The sequence below is a fragment of the Leucoraja erinacea genome, chromosome 17 (genome assembly GCF_028641065.1).
Source record: "Leucoraja erinacea ecotype New England chromosome 17, Leri_hhj_1, whole genome shotgun sequence".
NCBI lineage: Eukaryota > Metazoa > Chordata > Chondrichthyes > Rajiformes > Rajidae > Leucoraja > Leucoraja erinaceus.
This window is the reverse complement of record NC_073393.1, coordinates 27,244,028-27,260,930: the sequence shown is the minus strand read 5'-3', so window position 1 is coordinate 27,260,930 and position 16,903 is coordinate 27,244,028. Positions and strand designations below refer to the sequence as shown.

Sequence of the window (16,903 nt, the reverse complement as noted above, 5' to 3'; positions counted from 1 at the left end):
ATCAGAGGGTATGGAGAGAAAGCAGGTACAGGATACCGAGTTGGATGATCAACCATGATCATATTGAGTGGCGGTGCAGGCTCGAAGGGCCGAAAGGCCTACTCCTGCACCTGTTTTCTATGTTTCTATGTTTCCGTTTAGAATGAATGGCCCACTTGCATGTTAAATTCATAGTTGGAATAATAATGGCACAAAAAAGGAAAGTCAAGGTGCACAGCATTGTTATTTATTTTTAAAGTGTTTTAAACAAAAAACATGTTAAGAACATTTGGTTCATAACTACTCAGAAATTCAGTTTTCACTAATAACTTATTATAATTTTAGTCTAACAATTGAATTTTCTCCTTGATGCCTTTTAGATATCCATTCTGACTTCATTCACTTGGATTCTGGATGACGATTAGAAGGTATTCCTTATCTGCAATGGAAATAGAAAGTACAAACTTACAGGGATAGAAAACAGTAATTTATTTCTCCACCTGTTCAATTCACTGCCAAATTGTGTATTTTTAATTATTGCACACTTAAATCTCCAATAAATCAGATTGCATATTACAAATTATATTCTTTTTTTAAATTTGAGAACCATTTGATTTGATAAGGCAAGACAAGATCACCTCTGATGGCTTTAAAGAAATCTGACATTAGACAGACAATTAGAATTAATCAGAACCCCAAAACAGATTGTTGCATAAACGATCTGTTGGTTATTTGTCTTCGCCTTTATGATCCATCCTTTGTGAATGTCATTATACATTAAGGATACTGGCTGCAGTTATGACTAAATTCCAGGGTGACAACTGCTGCTGGACAATAAAACAAAGAACTTAGCATTGTATTATCTACAAGATTCAAGTGTGAACAGGTAATGCAACAAAATATTTCAATCTCTAAACTAAACCTGAAGCGTAGCCATCAGTTGTAAATCATTCCTGCATTTTGTAATTTGTGAAAGCCAACTATTCTTGAAAGCAAATTAACTGATCGACACTCATGATACATTCCAGCGATCAATTTCCTCCACCACAAAATTGCACATGACCATCTACAAAATACAAGATTACTTCAACAGCACTTCCCAATCCTGGGACCTCTGGCACTAATGAGTTAACGGGCAACTGGTCAATGGAAACATCAAGGTAGGAGCTATGTCCAGTTGTTGGTAAGTATGATGTTGTGGGAATTAGAGAGCAAGAGGGTCAGGGTTGGGAACTGAATATTCAAGGGTGTACCTCCTATCGAAAAGACAGACAGGTGGGCAGAAGGTAGCTCTGTTGGTGAGGAATGAAAATTAGTCCCTTGCAAGGGGTGACACTGAAACAGGAGATGTGGAGCCAGTATGGATAGAACTAAGGAATTGTGAGGGTAAAAATACCCTAATGGGACTTATCTATAGGCCCCCAAACAGTAGACTGGATATAGGGTGCAAGTTGAATCAGGAGTTAAAATTGGCATGTAGTAAAGGTAATGATACGGTTGTTATGGGAGATTTCACCATGCATGTAGACTGGGAAAATCAGGTTGGCATTGGACCCCAAGAAAGGGCGTTTGTGGACTGCCTCCGTGATAGATTCTAAAGGGCCTGTCCCACTTGGCCGTCATTTGTGCGTAATTTACGCTACATCATTTATGCGTCACGATGCACGCGCCACGACACGCACGTGATGTGTGCATGGTGCGCATTACGCGCGCATGGTGCGCGATGACATAGGCAGTGACGGGCGGCCGCGCGCGGCGTCGCAGGATTTTGTGATGTACAAATCTTTGCGCGCTATCTGCGTGACACGCAAATGACGGCCAAGTGGGACAGGCCCTTCAGAGCAGCTTGTATTGGAGCCTACCAGGGAGAAGGCAATTCTGGATTTAGTGTTATGTAATGAATCAGATTTGATAAAGGAACTTGAGGTTAAGGGGCCTTTAGGAGGTAGTGACCATAATTTGGTTAAGTTTAATCTACAATTGGAGAGGGAGAAGGGTAAATCGGAGGTGTCGGTGTTACAGTTGAATAAAGGGGACTGTGGAGCCATGAGGGAGGAGCTGGCCAAAGTTGACTGGAAAGATACCCTAGCAGGGTTGACAGTGAAACAACAACGGCAGGTATTTTCTGGGAATAAAACAGAAGGTGCAGGATCATTTCATTCCAAAGAGGAAGAAAGATTCCAAGGGGAGAAAGGAACGACCGTGGCTGACAAGGGACATCAGGGACAGTATAAAAATAAAAGAGAAGTGCAACGTAGCAAAGATGAGCGGGAAGCAAGAGGATTGTGTAATGTTTAAAGAGCAACAGAAGATAACTAAAAAGGTAATACGTGGAGAAAGGATGAGGTACGAAGGTAAGCTAGCCAAGAATATAAAGGATAGTAAAAGCTTCTTTAGGTATGTGAAGAAGAAAAAAGTGGTTAAGACCAAAGTTGGACCCTTGAAGACTGAAAAAGGTGCATTTATTATGGGGAACAAGGAAATGGCAGATCAGTTGAGCAGGTACTTTGGATCAGTCTTCACTAAGGAGGACACAAACAATCTTCCTGATGTACTAGTGGCCAGAGGATCTGTGGTGAGGATCAGATGATCTGAAGGAAATCCACATTAGGCAGGAAATGGTGCTGGGTAGACTGATGGGAATGAAGGCTGATAAATCCCCAGGGCCTGATGGTCTACATCCCATGGTACTTAAGGAAGTGGCTCTAGAAATCGTGGACGCATTGGTGATAATTTTCCAATGTTCTATAGATTCAGGATCAGTTCCCATGGATTGGAGGGTAGTTAATGTTATCCCACTTTTTAAGAAAGGCGGGAGGGAAAACAGGGAATTATAGACCAGTTAGCCTGACATCGGTGGTGGGGAAGATGCTGGAGTCAATTATAAAAGATGAAATAGCCGCACATTTGGATAGCAGTAACAGGATCAGTCCGAGTCAGCATGGATTTACGAAGAGGAAATCATGCTTGACTGATCTTCTGGAATCTTTTGAGGATGTCACTAGGAAAATGGATAAGGGAGAGCCAGTGGATGTAGAGTACCTGGACTTTCAGACAGCATTTGATAAGGTCCCACATAGGAGATTAGTGGGCAAAATTAGGTCACATGGTATTGGGGATAGAGGGCTGACATGGCAGGCAGTGACTAGTGGGGTACCGCAAGGCTCGGTGCTGGGACCGCAGCTATTTACAATATAAATCAATGATTTAGATGAAGGGATTCAAAGTGACATTAGCAAATTTGCAGATGACACAAAGCTGGGTGGCAGTGTGAACTGTGAGGAGGATGTAAGGTGACTTGGACAGGTTGGGTGAGTGGGCAGATGCATGGTAGATGAAGTTTAATGTGGATAAATGTGAGGTTATTCACTTTGGTAGCAAAAACAGGAAAGCAGACTACTATCTAAATGGTGTCAAGTTGGGAAAATAAGTACAACAACGGGATCAGGGGGTCCTTGTTCATTAGTCAATGAAAGTAAGCATGCAGCTACAGCAGGTGGTGAAGAAAGCGAATGGCATGTTGGCCTTTATAACAAGAGAAGTTGAGTATAGGAGCAAAGAGGTCCTTCTGCAGTTGTATAGGGCCCTAGTGAGACCACACCTGTAGTATTGTGTGTAGGTTTGGTCCCCTAATTTGAGGAAGGACATTCTTGCTATTGAGGGAGTGCAATGTAGGTTTACAAGGTTAATTCCCGGGATGGCGGGACTGTCATAAGATTATTAAAGGTTTGGGCACGCTAGAGGCAGGAAACATGTTCCCGATGTTGGGGGAGTCCAGAACCAGGGGCAACAGTTTAAGAATAAGGGATAAGCTATTTAGAACGTAGACGTTGTGAGCCTGTGGAATTCTCTGCCCACGAGGGCGGTGGAGGCCAGTTCTCTGGATATTTTCAAGAGAGAGCTAGATAGGGCTCTTAAAGATAGAGGAGTCAGGGGATATGGGGAGAAGGCAGGAACGGGGTACAGATTTGGGGATGATCAGACATGATCACATTGAAAGGCGGTGCTGGCTCGAAGGGTCGAATGGCCTACTCTTGCACCTATTGTCTATTGTCCAAAGTGGAAAAATGGGATTATTATCGATGGGCAAGTAGGTCATCATAGACGTGGTGGGCTGAAGGAACTATTTCTGTGCTGCACAAATCCATTATTCTATCACTGCCTGCAGGGGGTTTCTTCCAAATCATGCATCACATCAACTTGGTATTATATCACCATCCCTCCATCATTGATGGGTTAAACAATGGAACCCAGCCTCTGAACATGCTGAATTAACTGGTGGTACACAAAAATGCTGGAGAAACTCAGCGGATGCAGCAGCATCTATGGAGCGAAGGAAATAGGCAACGTTTCGGGCCGAAACCCTTCTTCTGCTGAATTAACTGGTGCTTGATGGCTATCTCCTCACAGAATGATAGAGAAGGCTCTTAATGTCACTAGATCTATTTCACCTCCATGTCTTGCCTTTCTCAGCCTCCAATGCTCCAATTATTACCCATCTCTCCCACTCTTGTGCACCCTGCTACCTACCTTCCCGCTTCCTTCTCCAAACCAGAAACTATACTACTTCCTTGTTCTTTGCTCTCCTTCCTCCCTGCACTGTATTACTATGGTTGTACCTTCAGCAACAAGACTGCAGCAATTCAAGTAGACAGCTACGACCTTACAAACTGTTGGCGAAGGGACGGAAAAGTGCTTTCCTGGCCAGAGCTACAAGGTACTGAGCAATGAGTCAAGAAGTGTACGCCACCATCTGTTTCCAGTGTGTAAAATCATGAACCAATTTACATATACTAAAATGGAGAGCAAAAGAACCGCTGCAGAGGAGGTGGGGTGGAAACTTATCTGGAAAGAAAGTGTTACAGTGAAATATGTGAAAGTATCTCAACGTGATTCATCATAAGTGAGTCTGGGGGAGATTCACTTTCTCTAGAAATTACAAAGGCATTCCATGTACATATTGTTAAAGCGAATTATAAATACAAATGACCACAGGCATGTTTAATTCTCACATATGCAGAATTATAAATATCGTAAATAAAGAAAATCGGCCTGACTCTGGAAACCCGCAGCTGGAGTGAGCGGGAGGGGCGTGGCTTCACAAGCTGTGCCGGCTGCGCGGAGAGAGAAAGTTGACCTCGGGAACTGCAGAACATTCTCGTTCTTTCTGCGCCTTTTGAAGAACGGGGGGGTGTGTGGGTAACGTAACTCGTGGCAAACTGCGCATGCACGTTGACAGCAGCTGCATTAATCCAGAGCGGTGGAGGGGGGGGGGGGGGGGGCTGGCGGAGCCACGAGCGAGGTGGGCCACGAGAAAAGGTATTGTGAGATCAGCAGCTGGGCAGCCGTTATATTATTTTTTAAAATTCAGTTTGGTGATACATTTTAGTAAATAAATAGTGAAATAATTAACCAAATTTAAAGAGGAGTGGATTTATGAAATCATTTCTACCAGAATATGTATAGGTCAGAGGAAATAATTGACCAAATTTACAGAGTGGATTTCTAAAATCATAAGGGAAATCTCAACTGAAATATTTTGCCATTTCGGCGTCTGGTTTTCGAGGAGATACGTTTCACAGGTGAAATGACACGCACACACCCACACCCAGAGTTTTAAAAGTATACTAGACCAAGTGCAGACCCGTTGAGTCTGTTCCCCCAACGCGTGGTGGTGGGGGAGAGGGAGGGTGGGTGAGGGGGGGAAGGATGGTTGAGAGAGATGGGAGGAGAGAGAGATGGGAGGGAGGAGAGAGAGATGGGAGGAGAGAGAGAGATGGGAGGAGAGAGAGGAGAGAGAGAGAGAGATGGGAGGAGAGAGAGAGAGATGGGAGGAGAGAGAGATGGGAGGAGAGAGAGAGGGAGAGATAGAGGGGGAGACAGTGTGAGAGGGGGGGGGGGGGGGGAGGGAGGGAGAGAGGGAGAAATAGAGAGGGGGGGGGGGAAGGGGGGGGGAAGAGGACGAGAGAGGGGAGGAGGAAAAAGAAAGAAGGGGCGAGAGAGAGAGAGAGAGGGGGAGAGAGAGTTGGGCCAGGTGCAAAGGCATTGTGAGGTAATCAGATGGGCAACCTTAATATTTTTTTAAAATGTCAGTTTGGTTATAAATTTTAGTAAATATCTCTGGAAATAATCGACCAAATTGATAGAGGATTGGATTTTGAAATCATAAGGAAATTTTCTACCAGCAGACGTAAACATTTCACTGTTATTGTAACGTCAGCAGCTGGGCAGCGGTCAGATTTTTTAAAAAAAGGTCAGGTTGGTCAACAATTTTAATAAAAAAGTCAGGAAAATAATGTAATCTCTACTGAAATATGTAAATATTTTCCTGTTTCGGCGTCTGGTTTTCGAGGAGATACGTTTCACATGCAAAATGCCACACACACAAGACGCTGCTTACGACTGCAGGCCGACAGGCCATTGACGCGCGGGAATTTTTGGAGAGTGCAAGCCAGCGAGGATGGCGAAAAGCAGCAGGGGGAGCAGGCGATCTTTGGCTTCGGCCAGCGTGACAGAGCCGGGCCGGGGGAGGGGGTGAGTGGAGGAAGTGAAATCCCTAGCGAAATGGGAAAAATGTTGGCATTTTTGGAGGAGAGCCGAGCGGCAGCAGCCGTTATGGTCGCTGGCCAGCAGGATGCAGAGGTGAAAAAACGAGTTAGTGGGGGGGAAGGATTTTACTAAAAATGTGTACAGAAAAATGACGAAATTTGATGAGGAGTTGATGAGCGAATGTAAAAGTGAAATCGCTAGCGAAATGGTAAAAATCTCGGCGTTTTTGCTTGTGGTTTTGGCAGAGTAACGAATCAAAAGGGCAAAAAAATGTCGTACACACGCACAGAATTTTAAAAGTATATAGATAAATATGATAGATAGATCAGCATTAAGTTAAACTGGTAGTGTAATATTAAAAAAAACTGTATATTTGTTGCATCACTTACCTTTAGTTTTACAGTTTATTGTGGAAAACAGTACAAAAAATCTAAATGCTGAGAGCACTTGAGGCTTCATTACACCAAGGTCATTACAGCTCTTGCCAACAGAATCGGGTGCAATTTTTAACAAAATTAAAATTATGACACAGAAATACATTTGCCTAAGTGTAATTATTTTACCAACACATCAGTAACAAGCTGCTAAACAAGGATGGTGAGCACATTAGATTGCCACTTTCTTCCATGGCGAATAAAGAAAACACAGTCAACAGTGGTAATTTGATAAATGGCAAGTTAATTTGGAAGCTGCAGTACACAACGTTTCCATGAATAATCAAGCCCAATGACTCATGAGTGCAGCATTGAAGTAATAATGAGTTATTAAGGTTTTCTTTCTCCTCTTAATGAATATGCTAAATTTACTCACACAACATAAATTATATTTATGGAAAATAATCACTAATTATTTGATATAACCAGAAACATTTCACAGGCTATCAATTTTACACGAGGTGTATCATAAGAGAAAATGTAAGCACCTACAAATAGTTTCAAAACACAGTAGAGCACAATGTCAAAAACAAAGGTTAATATTTTTATGAGACTTAACAGAAAATATTTGGTATGTTTTCATCCATTTTGGTAAATGTTCTTCAATACGTTTTTTTATAAATAAAAATCTACATAGTCCTTTGCTTGATGTGTATCTATGCACAAACTGCTCACATATCTCTGCTAATAATGTTATTAACTAGCGGCTGAGAATTGATTTTCAAAGCTCTTCCCCTCCACACAGCACTGAGCATTTCACATGCTTCCAATGCTATCCAGGTCATTTTTTTCAGATTTATATCTGCAAACTGCATTATAGAGTCACATTACTGGCTGCCAACACGATTTATATTTATCTGCTTGATAAATATTTTAATTCAATTCTGTTATTGGATCATGGAGATAAACGTTTTATCCAACCTCCATTTCTTATCCACTCCAAAGCAATGCTGGGATAATAAATGCAACTGTTTGTTCATCAGCAGTTGTAAAATTATTTTATTAGCAACAACACAACAATGTTCACATCCATATCAGGATATCACCAACTGCTTTATTACCAATGAAGTACCTTTGAAGTGCAGTCATTGATGTAATGTAGAAAATGTGGTCGCAAATTTGTACGTGGCAGGCTCCAACCAACAGCAAAGTCATACCGGGGGCGCCGACAATGGCTGTGTCTTTTCTTTCTGTTTTGTTATTTTAAGTATGTGTTAAAAGTATGTTTTGGTGTTTCTTGGTTTGTTTTGTGTGGGGGATTGACGGAAACTTTTTTCAATCTCTTATCTCGACGGAGATGCAATAGACAATAGGTGCAGGAGTAGGCCATTCGGTCCTTCGAGCCAGCACTGCCATTCACTGTGATCATGGCTGATCATTAGAGCCAGAATTTTGCCATAAATGCCATGTGCCCTTTCATGCATATTTTGATTATTTCACCAAAATAATGCCTTTTTCACATTCGAGCGCCTAAATCAGCCTTTTTTGCCGTTTTACTAAAAAGTCGTGCTATTTTCTCTTTGTGCCGTGATTACAACGCCTTTTTCTATGTTAACACGTTAACATTGATGATATTATTAACGTGTTAACATAGTATAACATACAAGAAAACTTCCACCATCGGGGCGAAACCCTGGGCACCACCGTCGGTCATTCATTCGTTCATGCTGCTGCCTGCTGATTTAGTTTTCTCTAAGATCTATTTAAGAAAGAACTGCAGATGCTGGAAAAATCGACGGTACTCAAAAAATGTTGGAGAAACTCAGCGGGTGAGGTTCAGTGGAGAGAAGGAATAGGCGACGTTTCGGGTCGAGACCATTCTTCAGACTGATGGTGGTGGGGGGGAAGACAAGGGCTATCTAAAATTAGAGAAGTCAATTGTTGATACTGCTGGGGTGTAGACTACCCAAGCAAAATACCCAAGCTTGTCTCCTCACTACATTTACTACTGGCTCCAGTCGCAAATCTGAGTTTGAATGATTTATGCAAGGCATTCATTGATGCTGGAATTCCACTGTGGAAATGGGAAAACAAATCTCTCAGAGGTTTTTTAGAGAAATACGTAGAGGAATATATACCAAGCAAGTCATCATTATGGAAAAATTATGTTAACAGCAACTTCAACATTCTTGTGCAGAAAATTAGAGATGAAGTTGCATGCAACAAAATATGGATCTCAATAGATAAGACAACCGATGCTCTGGGAAGATATGTTCCCAATGTGGTCATTGGTACACTGGAGGCAGGTCAACCATCAAAGGAGTATATGTTGACATCAGAAGTATTGGGGAAGTCAAACAGCGCAACTGTTGCTCAGTTGTTTACATCTTCACTTGCTGTACTTTGGCTGGAAGGTATAAAACACAAGAGTGTATTTCTGTTTGTGACAAAGTTTTATTCCCCAAAATGTTGCATTTGACATGCTTAGCTCAAGGACTTCATAGAATTGCCAAGCTTGTTTCCAAATGTCGATAGCCTAGTTTCCAATGTCAAGAAAATCTTCCTCAAAGTACCGTCACGTGTGCAGTTGTTCAAGGAAATAGCTCCTCAGCCCGTTTTGACTAGGTGGGGTACATGGCTCTCTGTACTCTACTATGCTGCAAATTTTGAAAAGATAAAATAATTCGTCAACTGTTTTGAAGAAGAAGAATCTGCTGCAGTCAGGATTGTCAGTGAAATCGTGCAGAAAAAGTCTCTCCACCGCGATCTTGTGTTTATTGCTTCCAATTTTGCAAACTTCCCACAAGCTATCACTTCCCTTGAGAAACGTGGTGAAACATTAGTAACTGACGATATTCATAAAGTTCTTGGCGATGTAGGTAAAGACAAACAAGGAAAATGCGAGAGAATGATTTTAGCTAACAAAGATCTTGAAGAAATACAAAACATTGTTAAATTTTTCAAAGGTATTTGTAATGCACAAGATATCAACATGAATATAGAGTCTATAGCTTGTTTCGGGTATGCACCAGTGACCTCAGCTGGCGTAGAAATACGTTTTTAGTAACTGAAGCATATTATGTCTGACAGACGGTATAGTTTAATACCAGATAATTTGAAAAAAATGCTAGTAATTATGTGCAACCAGGCAACGTTGGTCATTTAATGTAGTATACCTTATATTATTATTTTTGACCATATTTGTATTGTGGAAATAAATGCCTTTTTATGCCTTTTTTGTCAATAAATGCATTTTTCGTGCCTTTTTTGTAATTTTATTATGCCTTTTTGCTGCCTATTTCAGAGTTTTTTTAGTGCCTAAACATCCTGGCTCTACTGATCATCCACAATCAGTACCCCGTTCCTGCCATTCCCATATCCCTTTGACTACTCTATCTTTAAGAGCTCTAACTCTCTCTTGAAAGCATCCAGATAATTGGCCTCCACTGCTTTCTGAGGCAGAGAATTCCAGATTTACAACTCTGGGTGAAAAGGTTTTTCCTCATCTCAGTTCTAAATGGCCTACCTCTTATTCTTAAACTGTATTCTGGTTCTGGGCTCCCCCAAGATCGGGAACATGTTTCCTGCCTCTAGTGTGTCCAATCCCGTAATAATCTTATGTTTCAATAAGATCCTCTCTCATCCTTCTAAATTCTGATGTATACAAGCCCAGTCACTCCATTATTTCAACATATGACAGTCCCGCCACCCCGGGAATTAACCTCGTAAACCTACGCTGCACTCCCTCAATAGCAAGAATGTCCTTCCTCAAATTTGTAGACCAAAACTGCACACAATACTCCAGGTGTTGTTGCACTAGGGCCCTGTACAACTGCAGAAGGACCTATTTGCTCCTATACTCAACTCTTCATTATGAAGGGCAACATGCCATTAGATTTCTTCGCTGCCATACCTGCATGTTTAATTGCAGTGACTGATGAACAAGGACACCCAGATCTCGTTGTACTTTCCCTTTTCCTAATTTGACACCATTGAAATAATAGCCAGACAGGTGTTTGGGGATTTTGCTTTATTATAGAGAGAATTCTTCTGTCATCAGCTGCAGAAGTTTTCCTTGGCCTGCCAGTCCCTTTGTGATTAGTAAACTCACCAGTGCTCTCTTTCTTCTAGATGATTTTGGTAAGTCTAAGGTTTGGCGGATGTCTCTAATTGTTTTATTCTTGTTTCTCAGTGTCATAATGGCTTCTTTGACTTTGATTGGCACAACTTTGGTCCTCATGTTGATAAACAGCAATAAAAGTTTGCAAAGGTGATGGAAAGACTGGAGGAAAGACTAGGTGCTGAGAGCTCTCTTATACCTGCATTAAGGAGGCAATTAAACAAACCTGAGCAATTACAATGCCCATGAAGCCATGTGTCCCAAACATTGTGGTGCCCTGAAATGGGGGGGGGGACTATGCATAAACACAGCTGTAATTTCTATATGGTGAAACCAAAATGTAAATAAAATGGCCTTTAATAAAATCTGACAATGTGTACTTTAACCACATGTGATTTTTTTTTCTATTACACATCTCAAATTGTGGAGTACAGAGGCAAATAAATAAATGAGGGGTTTTTGTTCCAAACATTATGGAGGGCACTGTATGTGACTATCACATTCTCCACGATCAGAAACACATCAAAATAAATCATATCTTAATTACTTTTCTGATTGTAGGAGCCTGCTACATACAAATTTAAGAACTCAATGTTCATGGCTTTCAGTCAAAATCTACCCAGGTGGAATACGAGGTATTTTCTCTCTCTTCCTATGCACCCTGGCCTTTCACACACTCTGTTTCCTTTACCCTCCCCCCACATTTATTGCCCCCCTCTCCCACACCTCCCATTGGATCCCCTTTCCACCATCCCCTTCTGTTATGCCAATGAGGCACTACCCCTCACTCAGTTCCATCCTTCACCTATCGGATTACGGAATCTACAACCTTTTATCATTTCCCAGTCTCTGCGGCTATCCCCAGCCTCCCCAACCTGACTTATCTGTCAATGAATCCCTCTTCACCTGTACACATCTATCTCCCATCAATTATTGCCCCACGACTCCTCCTTATATTGGCTACTTGCCCCCTCTACGCTTCCAGTCTAGATGAAGGGTCTCGACGTGAAGTGTTGATTGTCCTTTTCCTACCACAGATAGCTCCTGACCGGTTAGGTTCCTCCAGCTGTTCTCTTTTTCACAACAGATTCTAGCATCTGCAGCGCATTGTACCTCCTTCAACTTAATACAATCGACTCAGAGGCTAAAGTTCTAATAACCCAAGCCAGGACCGATATTGTGATTAACAGTGCAGCACAACAGATGTACTGAACCTATCAGAAATGAAGCTGCAACATTTGCATTAATTCTTCTATAAATAGCAAAAAATCTGAAGGCAAGCCCTTTTGGAAATTACTCACATATTCAAGCAATTAGAAAGTATTGATGAACACCTGCGTGCACATCAAATGATCTCAGGAATGGAGGTTATATTTTCAAATATCTCAATACTTGGTTGGCACAACTAAGACAATATGTATTGTCTATTCAAACAAGATCATGAAGGGTCATTAATGAACTGAAGCGTGTAGCCCAATTTGATCTGGTGCAGTAGCTGCCTGATTCAATGAAAAGAGCGAATATTTGGGTTTTCAAAAATTTGGGATTTTCCTTTCTGATGCTAAATAACTAATTGTCAGTTTATCGGATGTATTTTCATAGTTTTTAATTCATATTTTCTAAATTGTTGGCCCAATTCCAGGTCTATTTGACTAAACAAAAAGAGAGTGCACATTAAAGTGGAACATTAAATAAATATTAACACAGTATTGCAATAGTTTTACAATGCACACATTCTCCTAACGATTCTGTGGCTTCTGTCAGTGCATTAGGTTAGAAAAAAGTTAAAAACAATCCTCCCAACTGTCTATACCCTCAGGCATTTCCTCACGAAAGCCACCCAAAACTGACATATTCTTCCCTGGATTCAAATCTTGGTAAGATTTCCCAGGATTACCAAATTCAAAGTTCCCTTGACTAAGATTTGATGGACAGATAGTATAGCACAAATTTTTCACAGGCAAAGCAATATTTAACATTTCCTCAAGCTTTATAAACTAACCATTACTTTGGGATTTCAGTTTCTCTTAATGTCAAGACTCCATGCCTTTGAATTGCAGTTGCCATTCAGAACTTAGATTTTTGTGCAAAAAAAAAAAAAAAAAAAAAAAAAAAAATCAGACAAGCTTACCTGGTGCAACCATTATCTCATGTTTTTTTGATCGGACTCGCAGGAATGTCAAGTCATTCTGTGGATCGATATCTCGGACAGTGCTTCTTGCTTTTATGGCAAGTTGATGGAATAGTCCTGCATATTGCACAGTGGTGGAGTTGTCCAAAGTTGTCCTAATTGGGATTCCTGAAAGTTGATGTAAACAAGAATAATATAGCTTTCTAAAATTAGCTCATTATAGTTCAATCCAAAGGAAAAGATTAATTTCACTTGGTTGTTTTATTGATTACAAATAAAATTAAATCTTTTTTTTTTTTTTTTTTTTTTTAGAGTTAATAAGGAAATTTGCATTATATACAAGAGACTTGCAAGCAGTTATTGATAAATGAGATATAAAGTGTCTTTTAGATTTTGTAAGTACTATTTACTCTTGCTGTTTCCTTGGGAAAATGTTCTGCTTATTGGTCACTGTCCTCAAAGATACAGAATTAATGATTTAGGTCTGAAAGCCTTCTTCAGGTTTTTTTGGTTTTTAAAGGGCTAGTACATCGGTTTTCATCGTGGGAGGATTTCTGCACGAGAACAATGAAATCTTGCTGCAGCTGTGCAGGACCAATCTGGAATTTTATGTGCAGTCTTGGTCACCTTATCTGTTGAATGATACTCCTGCTTGGAAGAACTGCAAAGGTTTCCCGGAAACATTCCTGGGTCTCCCAGGATGGAAACATCAAATACTAGATGGCATAGTGTTAAAGTGAGAGGTGCAATGTTTAAACAAAATGTTCAGGGCAACTTTATTGTTTTTGCACAGAGGGTGGTGAGTGCCTGAATCATGCTGCCGAACCTGGTGGTTGAGGCAGATATGATGCTGGCATTTAATAGACTTTGGGATTAGATTGTGGATATTCAGGGAATGGGGGGGGGGGGGATATGGATTATGTATAGAAGAGATGGTCTTGGCACATGTTCGGCACAGACATTGTGGGTTGATCGACCTGTTCTTGTGCTGTTGCATGTTCCATGGAATGGTAAGATTAATGTAGGAGAGATAGTTAATTAAGTCTACATTAACTGGAGTTTGAAGAATGTTGGGAGGTCTGATAAACCTACAAAATTCTAACAGGACTGGAGAGATCAGGTACAGAGAGGATACCCCCATTGGCTGGAAAGTCCAGAACCTGGAGTCACAGCCTCAAGACTACCAGAAATTTGTTCAACAAATGATGATGAACCTGATGAATTCTCTACCACTGGAGGCCAAGGTCATTGAAAATATTAATGGAGGTAGATATATTTCTTAAAGTTCAAGGAATAAGGGTAGGAACATACAGCAGGGCTCGAAATTAGCGATTGCCCGGGTGCCACTGACCACCCAAAGTGCCACCGGGCAACCTAAACACCGAGTCATTTTGCCCGGCTTTGCACGCAGATACTGGTTGATACCGAAGATAGACACAAAAAACTGGAGTAACTTAGCGGGTCAGGCAGCATCTCTGGAGAAAAGGAACGTGACGTTTTGTGTCGGCTGTAACGCGTGATATTAAGTGTGGCGTGACGGAGGGTCGGAGCAAATGACGGGCCCCAGCAGCAGCGGCGACGTCGGCGGCCGCTCCATCTCCTCCCTCCTCCCCTGTTAGCGGCCGCTGCCTGCCACTCCTCCAACGGCGCTTTCAAAACAAACCCTCCCGCACGCCGAGGCCGGGAGGAGGGCAGGGGGAGGCCCCCTTCTGCTGTCTGAAGCGTCTGCACTGCTCGGCCCCGCACCTTCCTGTTGGTTGGCAGAGGAGGGGAGGCGGTGGCGAGGAGATCCCAACTGCCTCCCCCTTGGCGGCGGCACTTGGCGATGGACAAGCAGGGGCAGAGACCCCGGGGGCGGGGTTGCAGGGGGGACATGTCCCTCCGTTTTGAGAGGTCCCCACCCGAGAGCCCCCCCTCCCCACGCCCGGGGGTGGCCAGAGAAGTCGGGAGTCAGATGGGAGTGGTGCCCCCAGGCCCACAGCCAGCGCAGAGAAGCAGCGCTAAACCCAGCTCAACTCTGCCTGTCCCGCCAGGTTATCCCAGCTTGGATTTACGGGAAATATGTCATCAGTTCAGGCATGACCAAGCGAGACAGTTGAGCTGCATTTAGCGCTGGATTGAGCCTCCGAAGCCTCGCGCGTGTGTGCTCATGCGCGCGCGGCCGCCAAGATATTGTGTCCCCCCCGTCCCCTCCATATTTTGATAGCGATGATGCCGGTGTTGTCCGAGGAGCGCTGACCTTCCTTCCCACCTCCTCTACCCCTTCCTCTCTCTCTCTCGTACGCCCACCTCTACCCCCCTTATCCTGAGACCCCTCCTCTCCATCCCACACTGAATCCCATTCCTGCCTCTATTCAGTCCTCACTGACATCCTGTGTGCTCCCCTCCTCGTGTGCTCCCCTCCTCGTGTGCTCCCCCCCCCCCCATCTATTCATTCTGCACTGATCTAACTATCCACCTCATATCGATTCTCCTGCCACTCCCTATCAATCCTACACTGGTCCTCCAATTGATCCTGTACTGACCACCCTTCCCATCCATCCTGCACTGCTCCCCGCATCCATCCTGCACAGATCCCCCCCATTCAAGCCCACTGTCATCCCCTGCGCTCTCCCCTCACAATTGTACCTACTCCAACCAACATGCGCTAATTCCCCTGCCTCAATCCATCCATTCCACACCGATTACCTTCTCAACCCCCCCCCCCCTTCGTCCGAGCACATTATCACACGCGTCGTGCAAGCCATCTTAAATGACCACCTAAACTGTCATTTGGCAACCTAAAAAGCTGCCAAGGTTGCCCGGCTGGCACCAGGGGGAAAACAGTTAAGCGAGAGCCTTGTTCAGTGCCCTCCATACTGTTTGGAACAAAAACCCATCATTTATTTATTTGACTCAGTACTCCACAATTTGAGATTTGTAATAGAAAAAAAATCATATGCGGTTAAAGTGCACGTCAGATTTTATTAATAGGTATTTTTATACATTTTGGTTTCACCATGTATGTTTAAACTTTGTTTAAACATAGAACATAGTCCCTCGATTTCAGGGCATCATGATGTTTGGGACACATGGCTTCACAGGTGTTTCTAATTGCTCAGGTGTGTTTAATTGCCTCATTAATGCAGTTATAAGTGAGCTCTCAGCACCTAGTCTTTCCTCCAGTCTTTCCATCACCTTTGGAAACTTTTATTGCTGTTTCTCAACATGAGGACCAAAGTTGTGCCAATGAAAGTCAAATAAGCCATTATGAGACGGAGAAACAAGAATAAAACAGTTAGAGACATCAGCCAAATCTTAGGCTTACCAAAATCAACAGTTTGGGTCATCATTAAGAAAAACGAGAGCACTGGAGAGCTTAATCGCAAAGGGACTGGCAGGCCAAGGAAGACCTCCACAGCTGATGACAGAAAAATTATCTCTATAATAAAGGAAAATCCCCAAACACCTATCCAACAGATCAGAAACATTCTTCAGGTGTGAATTTGTCAATGACCAATGTCTGCAGAAGACTTCATGAACAAAAAGACTTAATGAACAGAGGCTACCCACAAGATGCAAACCATTGGTTTCCTGCAAAAATATGATGGCCAGGTTACAGTTTGCCAAGAAGTACTTAAAAGAGCAACTACAGTTCTCAAAAAAAGCTCTTATGAAACGAAGATGAACTTGTATAAGAGTGATGGCAAGAGCAAAGTATAGAGGAGAAAATGAACTTCCCAAGTTCCAAAGCATACCACCTCATCTGTG

At 42.5% G+C, this 16,903-nt stretch overlaps 1 protein-coding gene across 1 annotated transcript in view; it reads right to left on the bottom strand.

The window, feature by feature from the left end:
- Positions 1–204: 204 nt before the first annotated feature.
- Positions 205–16,903, bottom strand: part of LOC129705331 (dynein light chain roadblock-type 2) — a 39,773-nt gene continuing 23,074 nt past the window's right edge. Inside the window, exons 3-4 of the mRNA XM_055648853.1 lie at positions 13,154–13,321; positions 205–418 (exon numbers count right to left, since the gene is read on the bottom strand). Of these exons, the coding sequence (XP_055504828.1) occupies positions 375–418; positions 13,154–13,321 (212 nt within the window). The 3' untranslated portion in view covers positions 205–374. The remainder of the gene's footprint in view (positions 419–13,153; positions 13,322–16,903) is intronic.